The following is a 23,537-nucleotide window of genomic DNA, read 5'->3' as shown; positions in this document are numbered from 1 at the left end:
TTAAGCCATGACGGTCGTCGTAACACGACCCCATTATTGACTTGCTTGAAGCCCGATTCAGCGAGGTCCACCGCAATGTTTATTGCGTGATCCTTCCTCACCCTCTCGGACGAGTAACATCGCCGCCTTCCTATGCTCTTCCGGAAGATGATCCAGCAACGGAGCCAGCCTGTGCCACATTTCTCTGTCGTATCTGGCTACAATAGCCAGAGAGTTTGCAGCCTTTACTGTAGTTGCTCCCACAGATAGCACTTTTTTGCCAAAGGCATCCTGACGTCTTGCCTCGTTTTCAGGCGGAGTCGTGCACTTGTGCTGGGCCTTAGCTTTCCTCGCCGCTGCCGCCGATACCACCGATTCAGGCGTTGGTTGGGACGATAAGCACTTGGGGGGGGTAGACTCTGGAGCCTTACATTTATTCTCAAGGCGACCTTTTACCGCCAGTTCCGAAAAGGGGTGACGCATTGTCTGCAAACCCTCCTTCCACACATGATCTAGGATGGGTATTGAAAACACTGAGCACCTTCTCTTACCCATGTGGTCGAAAAGAAAACAGTCCTTTTTCTGTTCCTCCTGGGACAAACCGAATTCCTTACACCACTTCTCCATCGTAGAATGGAATGATGCAATATCATCCGGGGGGATGGGGGGGGGCTGAGCCGGGCTCCTTGGGGTTTCTAATACCACCTCCGACTCCCGGGCTGGATCCCTGGAGGGGGATGAGGAGATATCCGACATGGCTCCTCTGTCAGACTCCGAATCTGGCAGCTCACCTTCCTCTTGGGGTGCCTGTGGTGCTGAGACTGGCGTGCCTAAGTGAGTCGGTGGACGGGACCAGCCCGGCTCGTCAACGGGCGACTGTGGCAGGTTTACCTGAAGTAGCCTCTGGTCCAACGACTTTAATAAAGACTGAAGCGTGGACAGAACCTCCAACGACAAAACAGATTGAGGATTGAGAAGAGGGGCAGACACCGGAACTCCGGATACCCTCGTCGACGACTTGTCAACCACTCATAGCCTGAGGTCTGCCGGGCCAGCTATTCCCCCGCTCTCGTCCTCTCCCGAGGACAGCAACACTGCCTGTTCCTGCAGTAAAGAATCCTGAGGGATCGGAAACTTCAGGCCTCCAGGCTTCCTGTAGAACCTCTGTCGACGAGGCCACCGTCGCCGTTGTTGTCAGCGGGACGGTAGATACCACGTGCGTCCGTGGTAGGGAGGAGGCCGATGACTGGACCGCCGTCGAAGACGGTGGCTTAGCAGGTGGTTTAGGCGGTCCCGCCTTTTCTGCACTTGGCCTGCTTTTACCCGACTCTTGACTCGTGGTCGATCTTGTCATGCTTTTTTGACGATTTTCTCGTCGAAGATTCTTTAGCTGAATGACTCAGAGATGAGACTTTCTCCGCCGGTTGAGATTTCTTCGCCGGTGGTTCCGACGATACAGCGCGGTGTGATGTTTTTGCCGATTGTGTGGAGCCTACCTCCGAAGGGGGGTATGCCCCCGCTGCATCATTCAACCATGCCACCAGCCGTCGATTTCGGTCTTTGAGGGTCTTTTGAGAAAACCCTTTGTATGTCACAGCTATCAGCCGAATGATGAGGGTGGAGACAGTATATACAATCCATATGTCCATCCCCCTCGTAAACTTTTTTCAAGCCGCACGTCGCGCATGGACGGAACAGCGCCTTTCCCAACATGAAGGAAATATTCACCTAACTCCAACTTCAAGTACACAACCTTGTACAAAATATTAAGACTACGCAAGGAGATCCCACTACTTTGGAGACGGTTGAAATCTGAAGGGAGCCACGGGGGCGAGGCTTTTATACCGCGACGTCCTACGGGGCATGCGTATGCGGGCCCCAAAAGGACGTAGATAGGACACAAAAGTGTCGGATGTTTTCCTATAGGAAAAGGCTATATATGTGTACCGAGGGGTTCCAGTCTGATGGGGAATATTCTAAGCATGTGAATCCATGAAAGATCCAATGCTGGAGAAAAGGGTAATACCTTTTAACCAGGAAACTCCACGGCTGGTCTCTTCCCTGGCAGTGCAACGACCTCCAGCTTTCCTCCACGTCGAGATCTTCTCTTCCCCTGGACGAAGCACCGACTTGCACCCGCTGCCAGGAACAACTGCCCCCGCTGGAGCTTTCTCACCATTTCAGGTACTGTGTACCGCATGGTCTCCCTTGCAACAGACTGTTCAAGTTGTCCCATAAATCCTTGACTCTCTTATCCTGGGGTGACTTGGGACCTGCTAACTAACTTTTTCCGAACTGATCCAACCCTTTTTGAACTATCTGCAAATACTTTTTAAAGTATTATTCAACTGTGTGATCTTGGACACATTCTGCCTTGTTCTCTCCAAGAGTGGGTCTGGCCTATGAACTTTCTTGCTCTAACAGTAGACGCTGCCTTTTTCTGACTTGCTGTGGTTCTTTTAAAAGTGTTGGTATTGTGCTGTCCTAATTCTACCTTTTCCCTCCCTTTTTAACTAACTTATTGGAGTGTCATCTTAGGTTAAGCACTCACCTCAGTTTGCAAATAAGTGGTGTTTTAACTAAGACTTGTTCAATAAGTAATCAGGGATATATTGATAGTGACTGCGTGTGAACTTGCTTGCCATATTAGTGTTAGTGTATTTTACAAGTGTGTTTTTAAATAAATAATTATATACTTTTATACCCAAGCTCTGGTCAGTTTTTGCTTGTGCTACTGTATCCTTGTACCTATTTTGTATACTCTATATACTGTCTAACTCTTCTTGAGAGAAGTCTGGCTGCTCAGCCACAGCTACCAGGTAACCACTGGGTGGTACAGACTGCTACCAATTGGGTTTACTGCCAACACCTGAAGTCCTAAGCCTTTTGCAGTGGTCCCTAAGGGAACTGCATAGGTTTCTGCCTAAGAAGGCATGGTTGTCTTAAGTACATGAAGTATGTTGCATGTGTTGCAGGTTAACGTGTGTTAACCATTTGCAGATAACTTTGAATAGAACTGTAATGTGAGCTACAGAGAGGTGAACAACTTGAAAGCGCGTACAATGTAGCAACAATTAATTGGAGGCAACACAATTATATGTTGGCACAAAATCACTTAAAGAAGACAAACACCAACCTCGCAATTATAAGGCTGCTCGCTACTCAGCGAAGCAGCAAAGCAGCCTTCCACAGTACTTCCGGGTGCAGTTACTGGAAGCGAGATAAAGCTTTCGCTAGGTCCAGAAGATCAAGGAGTTCAGAAAGACAGTGGGGCTCAAAGGCCCAAGGCCCGCAGTCACCTCACGTCAAGATATGAAGAACTGTTCAAAACCCCTCGGTCAGGAGCCGATGTAATCGCAGGGATCTCAAAGGCACAATACACAGTGCCCGCAATCACCAGCCTGCAGTAACCTGACAGAGGTTAAGTAGTTCACCAAGAAGAAATTTCCAATTCACACAGAATGGCAATTCGAGCTGTACCTGCAGCAGTCACTTCACTACAAGTTCCAGAATGCAAGTATAGCTTTTGCTGAATCAAAGAAAAACGATGACGCTCAAAAGGCCCTTGGCCCACAGTCACCTCACGTCAAAATATGGAGCTTCAGCAGCCAGCTGTGAGTAGGTAAGTACTTTCCACAAGTCCACACTGCATATGAAAGTGTCTGGTCTTGATTATTCCTGGAATCCTCTGGTGCTGTCCTTACCATAAAACGAGCATGTTTTCAATGCTTTCTTTCAGTTTTCAGAAAAACGTCTATAAGCTGCAAGCAACTCTGGTGCTGTAGGCCTTTTCGGATTGTTCTGCTAATGGCGGCTGCACCTTTAACGATATGTTGGCGTCCGTCCTCCACAGCATTCCCAAGTGCAGAACCAAATCTGGATGTCCCTCCTACAGGCGGAGGTCTCCAGAGGAAACTGAAGATGGCTGGCAGTGAACATCCTCAAACCCACGACCTAACTGCCCTGCACAGAGACTACACCCCAGCGATTTACTGTTGCCTGGGACCTTTTCTAACTTTCAAGGGGCTCAGGGGCCTGAGATCACTTATATCTCTTGAGCCAACTCCCTCTCCATAGGGTTTGTATTGGGCATAAAGTCCTGCTTACTTTGGGGTATGCATGGCTGTCGCAGGCTGGTGGTGTTTGGGTCAGTACTTCTGTGGGTCATCCTCGAGAACCCCAGGGGTGGTAGCTTATCCTTTTGCTGGATCTCAATTTCGCATGGTTGCATTTGCTCCGCACTAACAACTTCAGTACTTCACCTCCACTAGCTGAGTGGGCAGTCATGGCTAATCACCTCTTCCCTCAGGAAACCTTTGGGACAACTAAAAGATGATCAGGGACTTGGTACAGTCTAGGGCTCGTCCGGCAAAGTTGAAATATATGTTACTGGGTGCCTTACAATTATACAGTCTATAGAATGTGTGCTTAACATCTGTTCGCACCACTTAAGTGAATGCATTGTGTGAATAATTGCTTGGGATTTAAAAAAATAGTGTGTAGCCAGAGTTGTCAATATGCACTAATGTATTGTTATTTACTTTAAAGACGTTTAAAGTGTGCCTCAATGTAGTATTGTAAAACAAATGATTGTTAGCTGTCAGTCTTTTTCTTATCAAGTCTGCAAGTGTCAACACAACAGTGCCCCCTTACCCCTTAGTGCAGCCTTGCGGATTAGTCAATGCAACTTAAAAAAAAAAAAAAAAAAAAGAGTGGCTTTGCTCAACTGGGGTTGTGAATAATCTTGCTAACCCTAGGTTGGCTTTTTCAAGTCCCACCTCAGGTAGTGACTTCGAAAAATCCTCAAAACATTTTTTGAGCATGCAGTGTGAATGTGAACACAGGGTTTAAGAGACAGCATGTTTTATTCTGTCCCCCTCCCCCCATTGGTCTTTCAGCATGGCTTCATCTTAGTAACACGTGCAATTCTGAGTGTTTGATGTGATCCGTCAGTCGCCTGCGGGGAATGGCCTGGAACTGCGCCATCTGCTGTAACGCTCTCTTGATAGGCTCAGCCAGTAAATCTGCACCCTCTACCACACGGTGGCCTCACTGTTGTTCCAGGGTATAACCCTTAGCACATACACTCCAAACTAATAGACACCCTAAAGTAGCACATTTTACAGTAAGGGTATTCTGGCCCTGGGGAGGCTGAGATGTAAAATGCCAAGAAATACATGCAAGACACAAGCCAAGATTGACGTGTTCTCGGGCCCAAACAGGACAAGCTTGAGTCCCCCAATACAATGATATTGGCCACAGAACAAGAGGATCACACGTGTCCAGACATGTTATGTTACTTTGCATTTATAATGCGCCTTATGTATCATTGGTATGATCTCAAGGCGCTGGTAGGTCGAGCATGTATATTATATTACCGGAGATGAGACAGACTTTACAAGCAATGGATCTTAAGATGGGCTCCCCGACCACAAAAGTGGAAGCATCACAGCACAGGATAGAACAGCTACATGGCAGAGTCACGGAAACCGAAAGGCGGATAAGCAATGTGGAAGACACAATACATCAGTTGGAATCCAAAGTGGCTACGATCACTGAAGAACTGAAGCTAGTCTGTGCTAATGAGGATTTAGAATCTCACTCTAGACACAACATCTGAACCCTTGCAGGTAGTATGTCAACACAGGGATCCTGGAGACCTCCTTGAAACATGCTTACCAGAAATACTGGGCCACCCAATCCTTTCAAGTCACTTCCTTGCGGAGAGGGCACACGATGCAACAGGACCTTGGAGAGTACTAGGTAGATCCCTTCACCTGGTGATCGTGAGGATCTTCAATTATAGGGCTAGCGACCTTATTCTTAAGGTGGTCAGACTGATCTGAGAGCACGAAACTCATGAATATCCCAGATTTTAGTCCTACAATCCAAGCAGCCAGGAAAACATTATTGGATCTAATAAAGCACCTATGCTACAAGAAAGTGAAACACCAAATGTTATTTCGAATGCCCTTCAAGAATGTACAAAGAGCTACATCCTATTTTATCACCTCATCGGAGGATGCTTCTAATCCCATTGACACTCAACTAGCTGGTACCAACTCAGGGGAGAAGGATAATGTAAACTGATTATAGGAATACCCTTAATAGTTCAGTCTGTGCAGAGCAAAGTTGTTCAATGTAAGAGGTGAAACTACATCCTAGCTAGTTCAAGGATGTGGAGTACCGCGCCCACTCTACTTCGCCCTCAATAGTGTGAAACACTCAGGTATACGTAATTAGCTTTTAGGGCTAGGGAATGATAACACTGGCAATTGTAGGTGAGCCAGAACAGGTGCCAGAACAACATTCCTTGTTGAACTTTTGTTTTATCATGTATTAGCTGGGGTACGCGGCATTGCCCGTATCCTGAACAAGTGGTGTCTCGTGCCCTGGAGGATGTTGCTCTTGTCCTCATGTTAGCACGTCTTGCTTCAGTTTGCTCTGGTGTCTCATGTGCAATGGAGGAGGTTGCTTTTTGTCAGCAAGTCTTCCTTCAGTTTGCTCTGGCATCTCATTCGCCTGGGAGAAAGTTGCTCTTGTCCTATCGGCAAGTCGTGCTGCTGTTTGTTGCGTTTCAGAAACTCTTGATATTGAATTTCGCTTTGCATCCGATGGAGCTTTTCCAAGTGATGTTCGTTTTTTGTGCGGCATGTTTCAGTCACTTAATGGATTCAACAGATTTGAGAAAATGTCCAAGAAAGATTGTGCTCTCTTCTCGTGAATGAACTAACCTTGCCATTTCCCATATTCGGATTGGCGCGATAAAATATATATATATATATTTTTTTTTATTCCCTTTAAAACTGCTTTCATTACTCTGTCTCGAATTGTATGCAGTAGTAATACATTTTAAAGGAATAACCAACATATCGAACATTTTGCTTCAGACACCTTTCCAAATTTTGTCCCCTAGTATCAACTGTAGTGAATCAGATGAGCATCAGTAAATGAGGGGGTCTACAGAGTATACTTTTTGCATCCAAACAAAGCCTACAATCTTGCCGCAGACAAAATGAGGAATCCATGCAAAATTTGGTAGCAGTGAGTTCAACAGTGTGGATTGCTATATTCCCTAGGCCTCCATTAGCAAAGTTGAAACTAATTACTCAGAAGCATTGTATACATGACCTAAACCAAACATGTGGATGTTACTGCTATTACTTGGACTGTACTGAGCCTGAACACTCATTAGAGCTCGGAAGGTTTCATCATACTTGAAAAAACGGCACACTGATGTAATTATGTTGCAGAAAACACACTTGGATGGGGGGCAACTTATGCTTCAGCCACTACTCAAAGAAGGGGAGATGATTTGTGTCATTCTCTACCCACTCGTGGGTGGTCTTGACACTCTTGGAAGACATTATGATTTCTTGTGTATAAGACCGTAAGTGACACAGGAAGGGAGGTTCCACATTGTACCTGGTGACATCATGGGCAAAAAATTGTTTAAATTATGATCTACGCCCCAACTTGGACTCTGCACATTACTTTGAGATGATTTCAGACAGGCTGCATGATCTCATGGATTATACAATTATAATAGGGGTGACTTCAACACTATTGCTGACCTTGACAGCTAAGAAATTGCTAGGTGGGTGGTGGGGCAGACAAAGCCTTCCTGGCGTTACAGTAAAAGTGACACCTGGTGGATGTCTTGAGATAGCTTTGGAGGGCTGGTGGGGTAGGAGTTTACATTCAACTCAAATGTCTGAAACTCTTACTCACAAATTGATGTGCGCCTTTTAGTCGACACTATACTGGGAAATCCAACTACATTTTTCAGAGCACACACCTAGATCAATGCCTGGTAGTTGTCCTATAAAATGACCATAGGGATGAGAAGAACAGGTGGTAGGTAGGGGTTAAACCTGGCTCCTTAGTGTATGTTGCGTTCAATGCAGAACTGCACAGAGAACTGGATCAATTTCCAGAAAATATTATGGGCTTGGTCGATTCTGTTGCATTCCTCAAAATCTAAACTCGTATTTGCATATCTAAAGAGGTCAGGATCATGAAATCAAGTACAAGCTAGCTTGACAGCATCGAGAAATCGCTTAAGGAGATCGAACACAGATATGAACTCTAACGGAATAAAAAAGTACTGGCAGAAAGCAAAGTGAAATTGGATTTATAGCATGAGTTTGCTGAACAGGAAATGAAGGCAAGTTGATGATCAAATGTTATGGGGAAGGAGATAGTCCTGGGAGATCGCTTTCATGGCTAATTAGGAAAGAACGCCCCTCAACAATAATAAGTGAAATAGAAGTAAACACTGTCAGACACCATGATAGGGAGGATATTATGCAGGCATGTCTAAATGTGTACACCTAATTATACGATGCCCCAGCTATAGTACCTAACTCCCCCTCACCACCCGCAGCTGGGAAGCACCAAATTTAAGACAGCAGAGATGGCCTGGATAATAGAAGAGCATCGACTGCCACTTAACTCGATACCTGTGTGAAAAGTGGCTACCGCTATTAATGATAGGAGTTCAGGGAAGGACCCCCGGTCCCGATGGGTTGACTAGAGTTCCACTAGAAACAAGTTGTCATATTACCTGCAGAGGTTTACACACAGGCTCTAAAAACCGGAGAACGCCCTCCATCTCTGAATGAAGCAGCCATAGGCCTGTTAGATATGAACGGGAAGGACACATCGCAATGCTCTTCTTACAGAGCTCTCCCACCTATGAATCTGGAGAACACCTCATGGATCAGCTAGTGCTTCTGGACCAATCCGGATTCAGATGCACCCACCACAACATTCAACATATGTTTGCTATAGTATCCCAGATTGACCCCAACGTACTGGCAGAAGCGATGTTCCTTGATGCATTTGACTCCCTGAGCTGGTAGTTTCTATTCATGGTCTTAAGTAGGATAGGTGTAGGGGAACCATTTTTATCATTAGTCCATTTATTGTATACTGAAGCCAACGAGTGCCTGCTGGTGAACAATATATCGCCTCCATTTGCACTGCCCAGAGAAACCCTGCCAAGGCGAACCACTTTATTTGCACTAGCCAGAGACACTGGCTTGTATCCTTCGGTCTGAACACATCGACAGAGGCTTGAAATGCTGCACAGAGAATATACTTATTCCGTTATAGGCAGACGATGTAGTAATATGCGTAATAGACCCTGAAATTAATATAGCTCCCATAATGGACACTAATGCAATTTGCTAAATACTCGGGTTTCAAAATCAAGTTGTCCAAATACACATTTTTCCCCACTCAACAATACCACCAAGGAGGTGAATAGCTCTTGGGGATTCTGTTGATCTCAAAAGTCATGAGGAACCTTGGAATTCAGTTAGCCAGGTATAAAAGAACATTTCATCTTTACATTTTCTTATGGATTTTGGATAATATAGAACACAAAAGTGATCACTGGTTGAAAAATTCCCCACATCAATAATAGCCAGGGTGGCTCTTAACGTGTATTCCTTTTTCTAAAATGTTCCCAAAGAAATTCCAAAGGTTCTTCAAAAACATAAAATCGTAATTACCAAGAATGTTTTGGGCAGGTAGGCAGTAGGATGGCATGGGACACCCTGAACTTGCCAATGATAGAAGATGGGTTGGCTGTCCCTGAATTGGAGACATATTACCCGATAGCATAAATATCTCACATTGCACCATGGTTCACCTGGCCACCATATGGAACAACCTCAACAAAACTGGTAGCAGCTATTTGCAGCATACCACACACACCAAGCAGATAACCCTGTAGCAACGGTTGTCTGGCCTTTGCATAAATTATAAAGGAAATATGGTCAGGACGCTCCGCTCCCCGTGAACATCTTTTTTGATAACATTTGGGGAATCGACAGTTCATATGGCAGCAATAATCACAGGGAACTTGCCAGACTTTGCATAATCCAAGTCAAAGGTTTGTTCAGAGATAGCAACTTCAGAATTCAAAGATATGGGTGGCACATCTGAATTAATCCTGTATGTTGGGGTAAAATCAGAGGTCAAAAGTGCACTACCATCCTTTCCAATCCTCCAACCTAGAGACACTCTTAACATTCATAACCACAAAGGAACATTCACAACCACAAAGGGCTCACAAAATAATGGGATTTCAAAAATGTAAACGACTGGAGATTGTATCTATGCGGTAGAATGACCAGGCAGTGGGAGAACATTCTCCGACACGAAATCGGTGATCCCACATCATCTGCAAACAAAGATCTAGTCGCACCACAGATGAATTCAAATATCTTCATATGCAACCCCAACTTGCATCACCATTCCTCAAATGAGGGCATACATTATTGTTTTCCCTTTCATCAGCATGTCGGGCACGTTGTTGGGTAGGGGAAACACCTTTTCCTCCAATGAGGAACCCCTGTACATTTTGATGCCTTTTCTGGATTTGGACTTTGTTTTCTCTCAGCAAGGCCGAATACAAAGTCTGAAAGACTGTGGCTCCGTTTTATGTGATCTGTAGACCTACATGACTCCTAAGGCAGTGGTACCCAAAAAAGTACCCCATAGTGTCCGAGTCATCTGGCTAAGCTGGCAGTGACTTTTTCGTCTGTGTTCAATTGTTGAAGAAGATGAGATCCATTCTACCTGGCTGGGTCCATTTTGAGCAACTGGATGCCTGTATCCCAGGACTATGGTCTGCAGTTTGCCTGAAACCAGTTAGGACTGGCATATGAAGATTGTGGATTCATTCCTTTGTGCAAGAGACCTTTCTCGAATACATCAGTGTTTGGAAAGATTGCCATTGGCTAACCTCCCTTCTCTTTGAATTCTGATTGGTTTTGCGATTGGCTGCCATGTTCACCCACTACCTCCCAGAGGTGATGAAAGTAGACCCCCTTTCCGACTCACCTTGCCTACTTCTGGAACTCTTTACCTGCATTCCTAGAAGGCCTGCTGCTCAGGGTAGGACTGAAGCTCGGCTACCAGCATCCATGCTCAACCAAATCAGATGTGGAAGCTCTACCTCTCCCAAAGACCAGAAGGCAGCATTCCACCTGCCCCAACCCAATGGGAACATCTCAATCACAGCTCCTGCTCGAAAGTCTTGTTGGCCCAAAGCTCCCTACTGTGCCTGTGTTATGAAATCAAGAAGCATGTGCCTATTTGCTGCCAGGACCATGAATTATCTCAGTACCAAACTGGCCAGAGACTAGTCATTCCATGACATCAGGCATGTGCAATGGATCCATCGCCCTGGAAGTTCCAAGGGCTGATCCTGCAACTGGAGCGCCAAGGTCGCATCCCGGCCCTTCTCTCGTTGCTGGCTCGTCTGCGGCCCGACTCCACAAGCAAATATTAAATCATTGTTCTTCATTGGGGTATTCTCACGGTAATTCCACCCTCAAAAGCAGAACCAGGAGCCTGAAAGGACATAGGAACCTTACACTGAATACAGATTACCGCAGCCAGTCCGTACGTCAACTCTTCTTGCTTGGACTCTCAACCAGGGAATCTCCAGATTGTGGCCAACTGTTCTTCATAAGGGTTTTGGAGTCCCTCCTGCACCAATGCGTTGTCTCTAGATCCCTCCGCCAAACGTCATACACATTGACCTCTGGAAACCTCATACACATAAAAGACCTCTGGAAACCGCCTGCAGCCGAACTGTTTAGTCCCACACTACTGCTCTCCGGACTTACCGAATCTGGTGGGGAGTTTCTTCACTTGCTTCTTCATATGTGGACTCCGCCAGAACTCCAGAAACTGCTTCTCGGGACACTATTGTACAAGGTAATCCCTCCCTCCCCCCCACACCCCCCAAGACTGCCACAAATCTGCACAAGTGGTCTCCCTTGGTCTCTTCATAAGCTTCTAGAATAGACACAAAAGTGTATTGCTTAACTGCAATTTCTCCTTCTAGGAAAGACTAACAGAACTGTGAAAACTCTTTTAGAAATTACTTTTACTCACTTGCTACATTGTGTCATCTTTCGTTTTCCAAGGTGTACTTACCTGGAAGTGCAGTGATTTTTCTCTTTGCCTTCTATTGCATGCGTTTATAAAAACCTAGTGTGTGGGCATTCTATCATTGGGTAAAAATGAATAGCTTGCATTTTACCCGTTAAGCACCACACTCCACCTCCTCGGATGTTAGACCTGGACTGCTCTGCCAGAAAAAGGACGTCGTGATTTCATCAAGCTCACCAGGCTTTCTGACAGTAACCAAGTTAGACAGATGCACCTATTATTGGAGTTCTAAAGGAAAATCACCCTAACACCAATCACTGGGAAATCCTCTCTCAGCACCCCAGTGTGTGCTGGGAAATCAATTATATATTAGGATTGGGAGCAAGCAGGGTGGTCAACTGGTGCACAGCCCCCTCAAATACACAGGCCGCCTTTGTGAAGGGGACTTGCACATTTCTCATAATACCTAAGTAACGAAAGAGATTCCCTCTGTGGTTTTGTTTTTACTTGCAGAATTATTTCCAAATTAACCTTATGTTTTAATCACTTTCCAAATACAAACACTGGTTGATCGCGGAGGCCTTCAGAAGAATTCAGGAGTTTGTGGCAGGCAGCCTGGTGCCTTCTTTTACAAGGTGCAAGTAGGCTAATCCTTCCTTACTTCAAAGAAATATTCATACACACCTTGCTCTACTCAGTGATTTTATCACATTACCATAACTGCTCAATTCAATCCTTGGTTAAGAAATGAATATTGGGGGATTTCTTAAGTAGCTATAAAAGACCTCTTGGTATAACAGCTTAAACGCTGCGCCAGAATGATGTCCAGTAGTTTATCAACTGTGCCAGTCGCCAAACAAACCCGAGTACTTGAAGTACACCCACTCCTTATCAAAATTGTAGATTATCAAAAAGTACTCCTATGTTGCGCCACAGCTATTTTAAAGCTCCTCCAAATATATGCACACATTCAATGTATAGAGTTTCTGAAATTAGATTTAATTCAATTAGCCCATTCTGGTTGACACGTGTTTCGGCCTTTCTCAAAACTGGGTTTACACAACACTGGTTGATAACCAATATCCAGTCTACTTGACTCAAAACTCAGTACAAGCAACAATGCATATCGTCGTCAAATTATATAAAGGGAGTTGCTTGGACTAGTTTTGATTCAAGTAGAATGGATATTGGTTATAAACCAGTCTTGTGTAAGCCCAGTTTTGAGGAAGGCCAGGAAGCCGAAACAAGTGTCAACTGGTATAGGCTCATCAAATTCAATCGAATGTCAGAAACTCCATAAATTTCATGCGTGCATCTATTTGGAGGAGCTTTAGAATAGCTGTGGCGCAACATACGAGTACTTTTATAATCTACATTTCTTAAGTAGTTCATACATCATCATTAAGTTTATTGTGAATATATAATTCATAAAATTTACAAAACACAAACAAAACAGTATCACATAAAACACCGGCATAAATAGAATATATACACATTGGCTTATAACAGGCTGGACCTTATACACAAAATACCAAGCCAAAAATAGACAGCAAACTGATTATAACCCATATCACTGCTGCTTTATATGGCGTTCTGCCTATTTCCTGTTACTTAATATTAAAGTACTTCTATCCACAACCCAGACCAGGAAAACTCCAGGCATACTCCCACAGGACCATCATATCCCTTATTTAACACCGTAGTAGAAATACCCAAGCATACATCCATGGACCCATTAAGTCGCTTCTTTAAAAAACGGTTGTCCACTTTCCATGCCTAGTTTAAAGGCGCATGGTTACATGCACACACACCTACCATTATTTTCAAATCGGAGGAAGGTTGAGAACTCCTGTGAGAGGGCCTCATCACTGGCGAAGGCGCTGATGCAGGCATAGAAATGAATGCACCTCTCAGTAGTCTCCTCAACAGGAGGGGCAGTCTTGCACAATGGTTTTGGTGCTAGTTGGCATGTGCAGAGGAACCTGTGCTCTTGGGCAGATTGGCTCCGCGGCTTCCTTACAAAGGAGACATGCAAGTATCCCAGGCTGTGCTTGGGACTGGTCTTGCACTTTACCACCATGATAGACTTCGTAATCCTCTGGACCAAGGGACCCGTGGGTTCTGTTGCCAGTTGCCAGATTATCGCTTTCGTTTCTGGAGCGACCTGCATGGCATTTAACACAGAGCTTTTCAGTGTTAGAGGTGTGGCCTCTCTCTGACAATTTAGGGCGAGTTTGATGTGCTGGCAGTTGTTATCCTCTATGCCTTGCGTTGCGACTTTCACACAGGCGGGGGCGTAGCAGTGGCTGGAGCGGAGCTGCGTTATAAACATCCCATCGGTGGTCTCAATGGCAGTCTCCGTAATGCCCAGTTCCACAAAGCAGCGGTAGTCGGGCCCTTTGTCCCGCAATCGGACTGAAAACACCTGCATTTCTGATCCTGTAATGACACGCACTGCGTCCATGTTAGGAGGCTTCCGGATACCACAGCGGAAAATGGCCCCACAAGTCTTATTCTTGCAACTGAGGCCACGTGTTCCATTAAAGGTCCCACACTGAGGGCATTTACGGATACCCCGCAAGGTGGCCTTTCCCAGATCAGATAGAAAAGCAGCAGCCTTGGCTTTTTCTGCACCAACGTCCATCTTTCTTTCGCTCCTGTTAAGAGCAATAAAGAAAATAAATAAGAATAAGGAAAATAATGAACATGGTGCAACACAACCAATTTAAAACAATACTTTATTTAATTTGTTGACCAAAACATTGCCTTAAACCTGCCTTTCACTTAAAAATCAACTAAAACCATTCTGAACTTCAGTTTCAATAACACACATGGGCCTTCATTTAATATTTGGTGGTATTACAGACAGCCTACAGATAAGTGGTTTATCGGCCACTTTTACTCCTTAAGAATAGGCAAATACTCCCAAAAATAAAAATGAGGAGCAAAAATACTCCCAACAAAAATTGGGAAACAGACACATAGAACCTTGTGCCCCTGCTTACACCCACACACTCCATGGATATGTTTGGACCAGTAGTGCATGTAGTGCCACAGGAAGAAGCTACTGCCTGATCAGAAGTAAGCATGAATCTTTTAATGTATAGTTATCACAAAAACATTTTCATCATCATCAATAAAGTTTATTCGGATAAAAAAAATCCATAAACCAGTTTTACAACCAATCCCCACGTTTTGCAGCAATGATTATGCCAGTTAAAAACAAGCCTTATAAAAACAGGTTTCAACATATTAAAAACATCAAGATAGGAGAATAGAAATGCATGTACAGTTCCATGTTTCAAAAAACCTCTTCCGCCAATATCAAGCTTTCCTTAAAAATTGTAGGCAGCCCCAAGCCACTGGGATAGTTTCAGCGCGAATCAGCAAAATAAGCGCCGGTTTGACTTGGGGAAAACTTGTGTTTCGTAGCAAAGGTACAATAGTCCTATTCCTAATATTTTGGTAAACAGGGCAAAACACTACAAAATGTAAGAGGTCTTCCTCTGGCCAGTTACACCCTGGGCAAGCTGTGCATTGTTCCATGTTCAACCAATTTTTCATTCCTGACCTAAGCCATAGAGAATTAAAGCGTGCCCTGGTCAATGCCCAGCTATCTATGGGCGTGTGACTGTGTAGGACATAAGCATTGGCAACACTTAGAGTGGAAATCCACCCAGCCTAAGATATCAACATTCGTTTCCACCAGTGTCCAGTAGAGGCCGTTAATATAGAGGGGGCGAATAACACTGGAGCTACCACGCACCCCTACCACACTCCCCGAGGCCAATAAAAAAATAAAAACAGTGCATTGTGCTTGGTCACCAAATCTCACACAGGCAGAGATATTCTCATGAATAATCTGCAACACTTCACCAACTCCTCTGGGCAGCCCATGGACCTGAGCACTCTCCACAACAGCACTTCATCTACTTTATCAAATGCGGTTCTCAGGTCCATGAATGCCAAGTAGAGTGGTTCACCCCTCACAAAAACAGAAGATGCTCCCGCCAGGTACAAGTTGAGAGCTTGATCACGGGTCCCCAATCGCGGGCGAAAGCCACACTCAATGTTTGCCAAAACCTCACTGTCAACGATCCACTGTTCCAGGTGTTCCAAAACTGTGCAACCGAAAATGTTAAAAGGAGGTGTCTAATAAAGAGATTGGCCTATAGGACAGTGGGCTACCCGAATCACCCTTTTTAAAGATGGGGTAGATTTTGGCTTTGCTCCAAGACTGGGTATTCGCCAAGTTCAAGATAGGCATTAAAGCAGTTAGTTAATTTTTTTTTTATTTCATTTTTTTATTAAAATGATATGGTTCAAATTTTAAACCCTTCATCTTTTATACAATCGAAAACAAATAGAAAATCTCTTTTTTAGTCCATTTCCTTTTCTCAATTAGATTCAAATACATTAAGAAAGTGACAGTTGGGAAAATAACTTCTTTGTGCTACCATGTAGGAATTTAGCCCATCGATCTTCAGGTGAGAGTTTGATTGTGGATGATAGATACATGTCTCTAATTCGGGATTTGGTTTCATCAAGTGCCGGACATACAGTAACTATGTGCTGTAAAGTTTCTAGTTCAGTTTGTTGTTTACAGAACCGACAGAAGGAATTTTCTTTGGTTAGAAGTTGCCTGGATTGTAGAAGCTCTCGTGTTGGTATCAAGTTAAAACGGAACCGTAGGAAAGTGTCGGACAGAGGCAGATGGGAAGCGTTGTAAAAACGGTAGACAATTTAATGGATGCATGTCAAACTTGCATTCCAGATTAAGTTTTAGTTGTCTTTTGGCTTCGATAGTCGCTATCCAATCGTCGCGCGCAAGTTTTTGTTTTGCTTTTCCTGGGCGCGGAGTTAGCTGCTCCATGGATATGTCTGCCTTTATTCTAGTATTTTCCATATGGTTCTTCCAGGTTTGTAATGCAATTGCCCGAGTTGCGAGTTCTTTTTGCTGGAAAATATGTAGCGCTGGAATATGCAGGTCAGAGACAAATTTCCTGTAAAGATCTAGTTTTCGCCATGTTTGAAGTGAGGAAAGAGACTGAAGTGCCAGTTCGTATCGAATACGGGCCATCGGAAACGATTGAGGTAAAGAGAGCACTTTCCCCCAGAACATGCCTTCAAGACGCAACCATATAGATCCGTCGATGTTAATCATAGATTTGCTTCCATAGCGTAAAATTGCTGTGACTTTTTGTCTGTAGAATGATATAATTGGTTTAAATGTAAAATATCCATACTTCAAGTGTAGAAACCGTCCCTGACGGGCTAAAGATAGAGTTTTTGCCAATAAATAGCTGGACCAATTCGTTTCAGTGGGAGATTGATTTAACCAAATCCCCAAGTATTTAACTGTTCTCACTTGTTCAAGGGGTTGATTATTAAGAAGAAATGGCTTTGGGTGTTGTTTTGTTCTATGGGATTGAGCCAGGAGCATTATTCTGTTGGTTTGTCTTCATATAGTTTTCTAGGTTTAACAAGGCTGTTTGGAGACCTCTTGGAGTTTGTGAACACAGCACAGTTAGTTAATAGGGGGCCCATACATCTTATTCCCCCTTAAATAAATCTGCTGGAATTGCATCCTGGCCTGGCGCCCGGTTATGCAATTGATTGTTGACTGCTGTTTCAGGGGGAAAGTAGTGCCCTGCACCCCCTAATAATTATTGGAAGCCGGTGATTTATACAGGGACCGAAAGTGATCAGACCAAGCCTTTGCACTCGCATTATTTTCTCTGTGGGTTATACCTCTTATGAAATGGGCCATCCGCTACAAACTCCCAGAATTTTCTTTTGAGTCCCCCTCGGCAACAGCCAGGAGTAGTTCTTCCCATGTCTGTTCTTCAGGGACATTTTTCCTATTAGACAAAGCAGTTTTGTTCTGTGCTCATGCCCTGATTATCTCTGCTTTAGTACTGAGCCCATCTCGCAATAGCCTCTTCAAATTGTTCTGTGCAGCCCGACAAGGTTCGTCGAACCATCGTCTGTTATTTTTCCCCGTTTTAAAATCATACTGAAAGATATTTCCATATTTTTTGTGAGGCCAAAATAATACCCCTTGATTCCGCATCTGGGGAGAGAATAGAAGCAATATGCTCCATATTTGGTTGAAGTGCTTTACTCTCGGAAACCCCTAAATCTAGTTTTGCCCATTTCATTCTGCGCTTGCAGAGGGGGTTGACATCACAGTGATCCAGATGCGGGAGATTAACAGAAGGCACTGCTAGGTTACCCACCTTCAGTACCAACCTCAAAGGGAAGTGATCGCTATACAGTTTATCCAGCAATTGGATGTCCATAATTAACGGCCAGTGCTTTACATCGATACAGATCTAATCTATTATGGAGGTGCCCTGGGTGCCTGCGAATGTGGGCTTCCTGGTATATCCGAGCCCACGCGGCCATTTAAAGGCCAAAACCCCCAGTCCAAAAACCAAGTGTTGAACTGAAGACCCCTAGCGCACATTCTCTCATCCATCAATTGAGGTGTTGGTATCCCATAGGCATAGTCCTCACCGGGTCCACCAGTTCACTAATTACCCCTTTACCCAGTTTGGCATTAAAATCCCCACCAAGTATCACAATCGAGTTTTGACTCCTTAGTGATATACAATCAGATTGAAAGAGGTCCTTCAATGCCCCGAACGCCCCTTACTAAGGGTATGTGGACTATTTTTTTTTGTTGTTTTTTTCAATTTTTTTTTTATTGTAACTTTTAGTTGAAAGCAAACTTTTGTCACAACAATTTCTTCACATTCTTTTAGAAGAACTAACAAACAAACATCATCCATTACAGTTCACGACCCATATTGAGTTGGATTTCGATGGTTAGACTCAGTACTTCACTGTCTATCACCAGGTATATAATACTTATTCCTGTTCTTTTGACTGATATTCCAAAATGTTATCCAGGAAATGTATTACAGAGCATGTTAAATGTACTGAGCTTCCACCCAGAATCCTAAGCCACCATTCTTCTGTGTTTCCGCCAACTGGCGCAAAATGTTTTAGGTGAGTTGACTGTTGTTCCTTTAGCGCTGTGTATTCCGTTATCAAGTGTTTGAGCGATTCTGTTTCAACCATACAGAATCTACAACTGTTGTCATCTGATGTTACTATATGACGTGTCACCAACATCTGATGTTACTATATGACGTGTCACTAACATCTACTTTGTTTTTAAAGCATTTAAGCGCAGTCTTAGGAATCCATTGCGATGGTGCCGAGACGGAAATTACTGCAGATATTGTGGCATTTTGTGGATCATTACAGGTCCAAGATCCAGAGCTGTTGAGAGGTTTTTATATTTTAACAGGTTTTGAATCCAGAACCATCGTTTTATTTTTTTCTTTGCAATTTCAGGCTGATCTAACAAACTTGCCATCTCGGTGTCGGTCGCATTCAGTACTGCCGCCAACTTTTGCGTCCAGGTCTTAAGTAGTCCAGTGTAGCCAATATTGTCTCTTGGAGCAAATATCTTGTAAGCAGGTTCTGGATTGGCAAATGACATTTTTCGTAAAATCACAAGGGATTTCCAGACGACAGAGCCGTATAATTCTTCAAGTGCGAGTTCATGCCAAATTATGATGATTGATATATATTTAGGCAATCTTAATACTCGCCGCCAGAAAATTCCCTCTAGTTGAGACCAAATACTGTGATCCAAGTTCCAACCTATTTCTGCTCCAAATATTATTCCTGGAACTACTTTTTGCACATAAAACTGCCAGACTGGGATTAGACTGAACTTTCCAAACAGGGAGTGAATTCTCACCCCTTGTAGGGAGAAAGTTTTCATTCATTGGAACAGATGTAATACCCAGTTTCTTTCACAATTTGACCTGTTTATCGGGATACCCAGATAGCGTATTTCAGACACTGCTTCGATTTCTTCATTATTGATCTTCCATTTGAAGTTTTGATTTAGTTTTCCTTTTGCTGGGCCGAACTTCATAATTTTGGTCTTTTTTACATTAATTCTCAGGTCATTTTTCACCATGTATGTTTGTAATTCCGATAAGTCGCTGTAAACCTATTTGCGTTTTATCGATCAAGACCAGATCATCAGCGTAGGTTACACACCAAATTTGATGGCCATTTATTTTCGGAGAGAAGCGTTTTATATTAGTTAGGTCGTCCGGGATATCAGCGATGAATAGCTTAAACAAGTCTGCAGCTAAGGGACAACCTTGTTTTACCCCTTTGGTTGCTTCTATCGCATCAGTTAGCTCTCCATTTCCGTTTAACCTTACACGAATCGATGTTTTGGTGTGGAAGGCCATTATTGGTTGTAAAATGTTTTCTGGGCAGCTTTAGTTTCTAAGTTTCCTCCATAATAGTTCTCGATTTACTGTATCGAAAGCCTGTTGCATGTCCACAAAGGCTAGGAATACATTTGAACGCTTCATTAAGGCATCCAATTGCAACAGATTCATTATAGTCAGATTAATTTCCGTCCCTACACCTTTCGTAAAGCCTGTCTGCCGACAATCAGAAAATCCTTTGAGGTTTGCCCACTTTGTTAATTTTTGTTGAAGGAAGGTCGCCATTATTTTTCCGATTGTATCGAGGAGGGCGATCGGCCTGTAGTTGGCAGGATCGGCCCGATCGCCCTTCTTGAAGACTGGTACTAAGATATCCTCGGTCCAGGATTCTGGTAGTGATTTTCGTTTGGCGATTTTGTCAAACAACAAGGCAATGAAGATTGACCATTCATTTTTATGTTCTTTTAGCATCACATTCGTAATGCCATCAGGCCCTGCGGCCCTGGAATTTTTTAACTTCGAGATTGCTTTTTGTACGTCGTCTGCGGTTTCCGATGTTTCCCATCGCTTTATGTCTGTGTTCAATTCTTTTATTAACCCGGGATGGGTTTGCTTAAAATATGCCTTCAAAATGGTTTTGCCAGGCTCCCTCGGAGACTCTGTTTGCTAACATATCTGTTTGATTGGCGTTATCGCTGTTTAAAATGCGCCAATTCTCTCTAGAGTTGTCGGATTTAATTAAAGCTAGCATTGTCTCTCCGCGTTCTTGATCTCTCATGCAGGAAAATGATTTATGCCAATTACGGTATTTTTGTCGCTGTTTGATATATAGTACAGCGTTCTCCCCTCGATTTCGTTTTATCTCTCTAATGTCTTTGTTGAGCAGTTTCTTCTGATCTTTTACGAGTCTGCTCCATTCATGTCTATGTGTTTTCCTGGGGTTTACGTTCCTTGAGTCGCACATTTTTTGATAGGGCAACATCATTTACTTGTTCGGTGTTTTGTTGGATAAGGATCGATACTCCTCTATTAGACCTGTTATTTGTTTCTCTTTTAGGCGTAGCCGATTACGCCCTCGGTTTACTTCCACTGCTTGGCTACAGGTTACTACCACTCATTTTTGGCTCAACGGCCATGACATTTCTAGGACATCATGATCACTTTGTTCTGTTCGGAACTTCTGGATCGTATTCCATAGGTTTTTTGATGTCCAGATATAGTCCAGGATCTTTTCATGGCCAAAATTACGCCAGGTGAATTTAGGAGGCATATCCCCAGTTACTTGTCCGTTGACCATGTCGCAGTCCCTTGCGTCCATTTCATTTGTCCATCGAACTCTCCTTGCAGTGGTGTTCTGCGTTTCCTTTGTTGTTGATGATAGGGGTTTCATCTCGTCATTGAACCGTGTTAGGTTCATGTCACCACATATGATAAATCGATAGTTCTTGATGTTTCTTTTGGTTTTTATCAATTATGTTTGTTATTGATAAAATAAACTTCTCTTCGCTGGATTCCAGTACAAGTTAATTAACAACAAGTATTGAATTTTCTTCAATTTTCCATTTAATTTTTGCATTAGAGTTGCCTGAACAAAGCTGTTTGGATTTTCTTTTCCACATACTTCCCAAGTGGTACCGTTTTTCACCATGGTGATTAGACCCGAGTAGGGGCGACCCAGAACATTTTTCTCTGCTGGATTTAGCAATGTCAGGTACCCATCTTCCGAAGCAATGTCTCTTGTAAGCAGATTAGGAAGTTTTCAGTCAGGTCTACTGGGAAGTCTTCGAATAGGTTTTGGAACACTCTTGTATTCCATGATATTAGTGTGACGAGGCCTTCTTGGTTGTGGTTGCCTAGCTAGTGTTTTCTCTTTCTTGTTTCCATGTTACTTGTTTCCAATTGAGGGGGATCGACCAGTTTTTAGGTGATTCCTTAAATTATCTTGGCTCTGTTCAAGAGATTCTTTTGCATTTAATGTTTTATTTTGGCCTCTAGGACTTTCTATGATTAGTCGGTCTTCTGAAATCTCAAAACCCAAAAACAATAGTTTTTCTTTTGCGGCCATGATGGTTTTACGTACTGCTTTTGAATTTATGTGGAGTAAGACTTGGTCTGCACGTTCTTCTGAGACATACTCCACTATTTCAATGTCTTGTGTCGTCACTGTTCTTAGTATAGGCACTGAATGCAGTAGGTGAATTACGTTGCGTCGGTTTAAGTTTACGTCATTTATGTTTTCAATCCATATTTTTCCGTGCTGTGTTTTTGTTTCAGTCAGTTTGTACTTTTCCGCTGCATGCAATTTATTCTGGGATTGTGCTCGAGTGAGTTTTGGATTTAATGTCACATGATGTTTCGTCGCTATTTCCCACTTGAGACCTTTATTTTCAGTTTTGCATCGCTGCTTTCCTGTGGTATCCTACTGTTTTTGCAAGTCATTTTTTTTAAAATTCATTTTGCCTTCGATTGTGTTAAAGATTGTTTCGCGGCGCTTTCATTTGATTCCTTCATGGTTAACACACTCGTTTCATCCATTTCTTGGAATTCTGATGACTTTTCTTCTCCAAAGTCATCAGAGTAGGTTGACAGATCGCAAAGATCCACCGAAGATATTACTGTTTGGATGGAGGCGTTGTCCAATCTCATTCTTTTTTTTAGGATTTTATGTGTCAGATTTGACTAATACTCCAGTGATTTTTATAAGGGCTTTTTCTTTTTCCAAGCCTTTATGTTGTTCTTGTTTATCTCTTACAAAGAGACTTTGTTTCACTGGGGTTGGCAAGTTTCGTATAAACTTTCGCGAACCGCTGGTTTGTTTTTTTGCAACTGCAAAATTTTTCTTTTTCGCAGTTTTTTTTCTTGCCGGGCGGTGCTTGTCAGTCGTTAGTTGACCGATTTTGGCATCACTTACAATGTTTTTTGCAGCACCACAAAAAATACCATAATTTATCAGTCGAGCAGTGTGATTTTTCCAATGTTTTTCAACATTTTCTTCACCGATTATCACAAACAGCCTCAGGATCGTTTGAATCGGCCGGTGGCATGTCATTGTCCACCTCCTGTCCGGTCAAATTTGCTCCAGTTGGCAGAATTACATTCTCGATTTGACTTATGTGGACTATTGTAAAAATTTAACAGGATCAGTTCACGTCCTTGCTCAGGCAAAGCTCTGATACAGTGCAACGTCACATTTTTGCTTTCCCATAATGTTAATGTAAAGTTTAATGAGGATTTGAGCAGGATTGCCATCTCCCCTCCTCCTCCTCCTCCTCCTCCTCCTCCTCCTCCTCCCCCTCTCCCTCCTCCCTCCTCCCTCCTCCCTCCTCCCTCCTCCCTCCTCCCTCCTCCCCCATAGCAGCGACCTCTCCCACCCTTCTT

At 43.5% G+C, this 23,537-nt stretch overlaps 1 protein-coding gene across 3 annotated transcripts in view; it reads right to left on the bottom strand.

Moving 5' to 3' along the window:
* Positions 1 to 23,537, bottom strand: part of C10H2orf42 (chromosome 10 C2orf42 homolog) — a 324,716-nt gene that overhangs the window by 228,033 nt on the left and 73,146 nt on the right. For all 3 annotated transcript variants that reach the window (XM_069618917.1, XM_069618918.1, XM_069618916.1), the window contains exon 2: positions 13,708 to 14,549. In XM_069618917.1, the coding sequence (XP_069475018.1) occupies positions 13,708 to 14,536 (829 nt within the window). In that variant the 5' untranslated portion in view covers positions 14,537 to 14,549. The remainder of the gene's footprint in view (positions 1 to 13,707; positions 14,550 to 23,537) is intronic.

This window comes from Ambystoma mexicanum, chromosome 10 (assembly GCF_040938575.1).
Source record: "Ambystoma mexicanum isolate Mex_15411 chromosome 10, UKY_AmexF1_1, whole genome shotgun sequence".
Lineage (NCBI taxonomy): Eukaryota > Metazoa > Chordata > Amphibia > Caudata > Ambystomatidae > Ambystoma > Ambystoma mexicanum.
The sequence above is the reverse complement of the archived record's forward strand: the minus strand, read 5'-3'. Positions and strand labels throughout refer to the sequence as shown.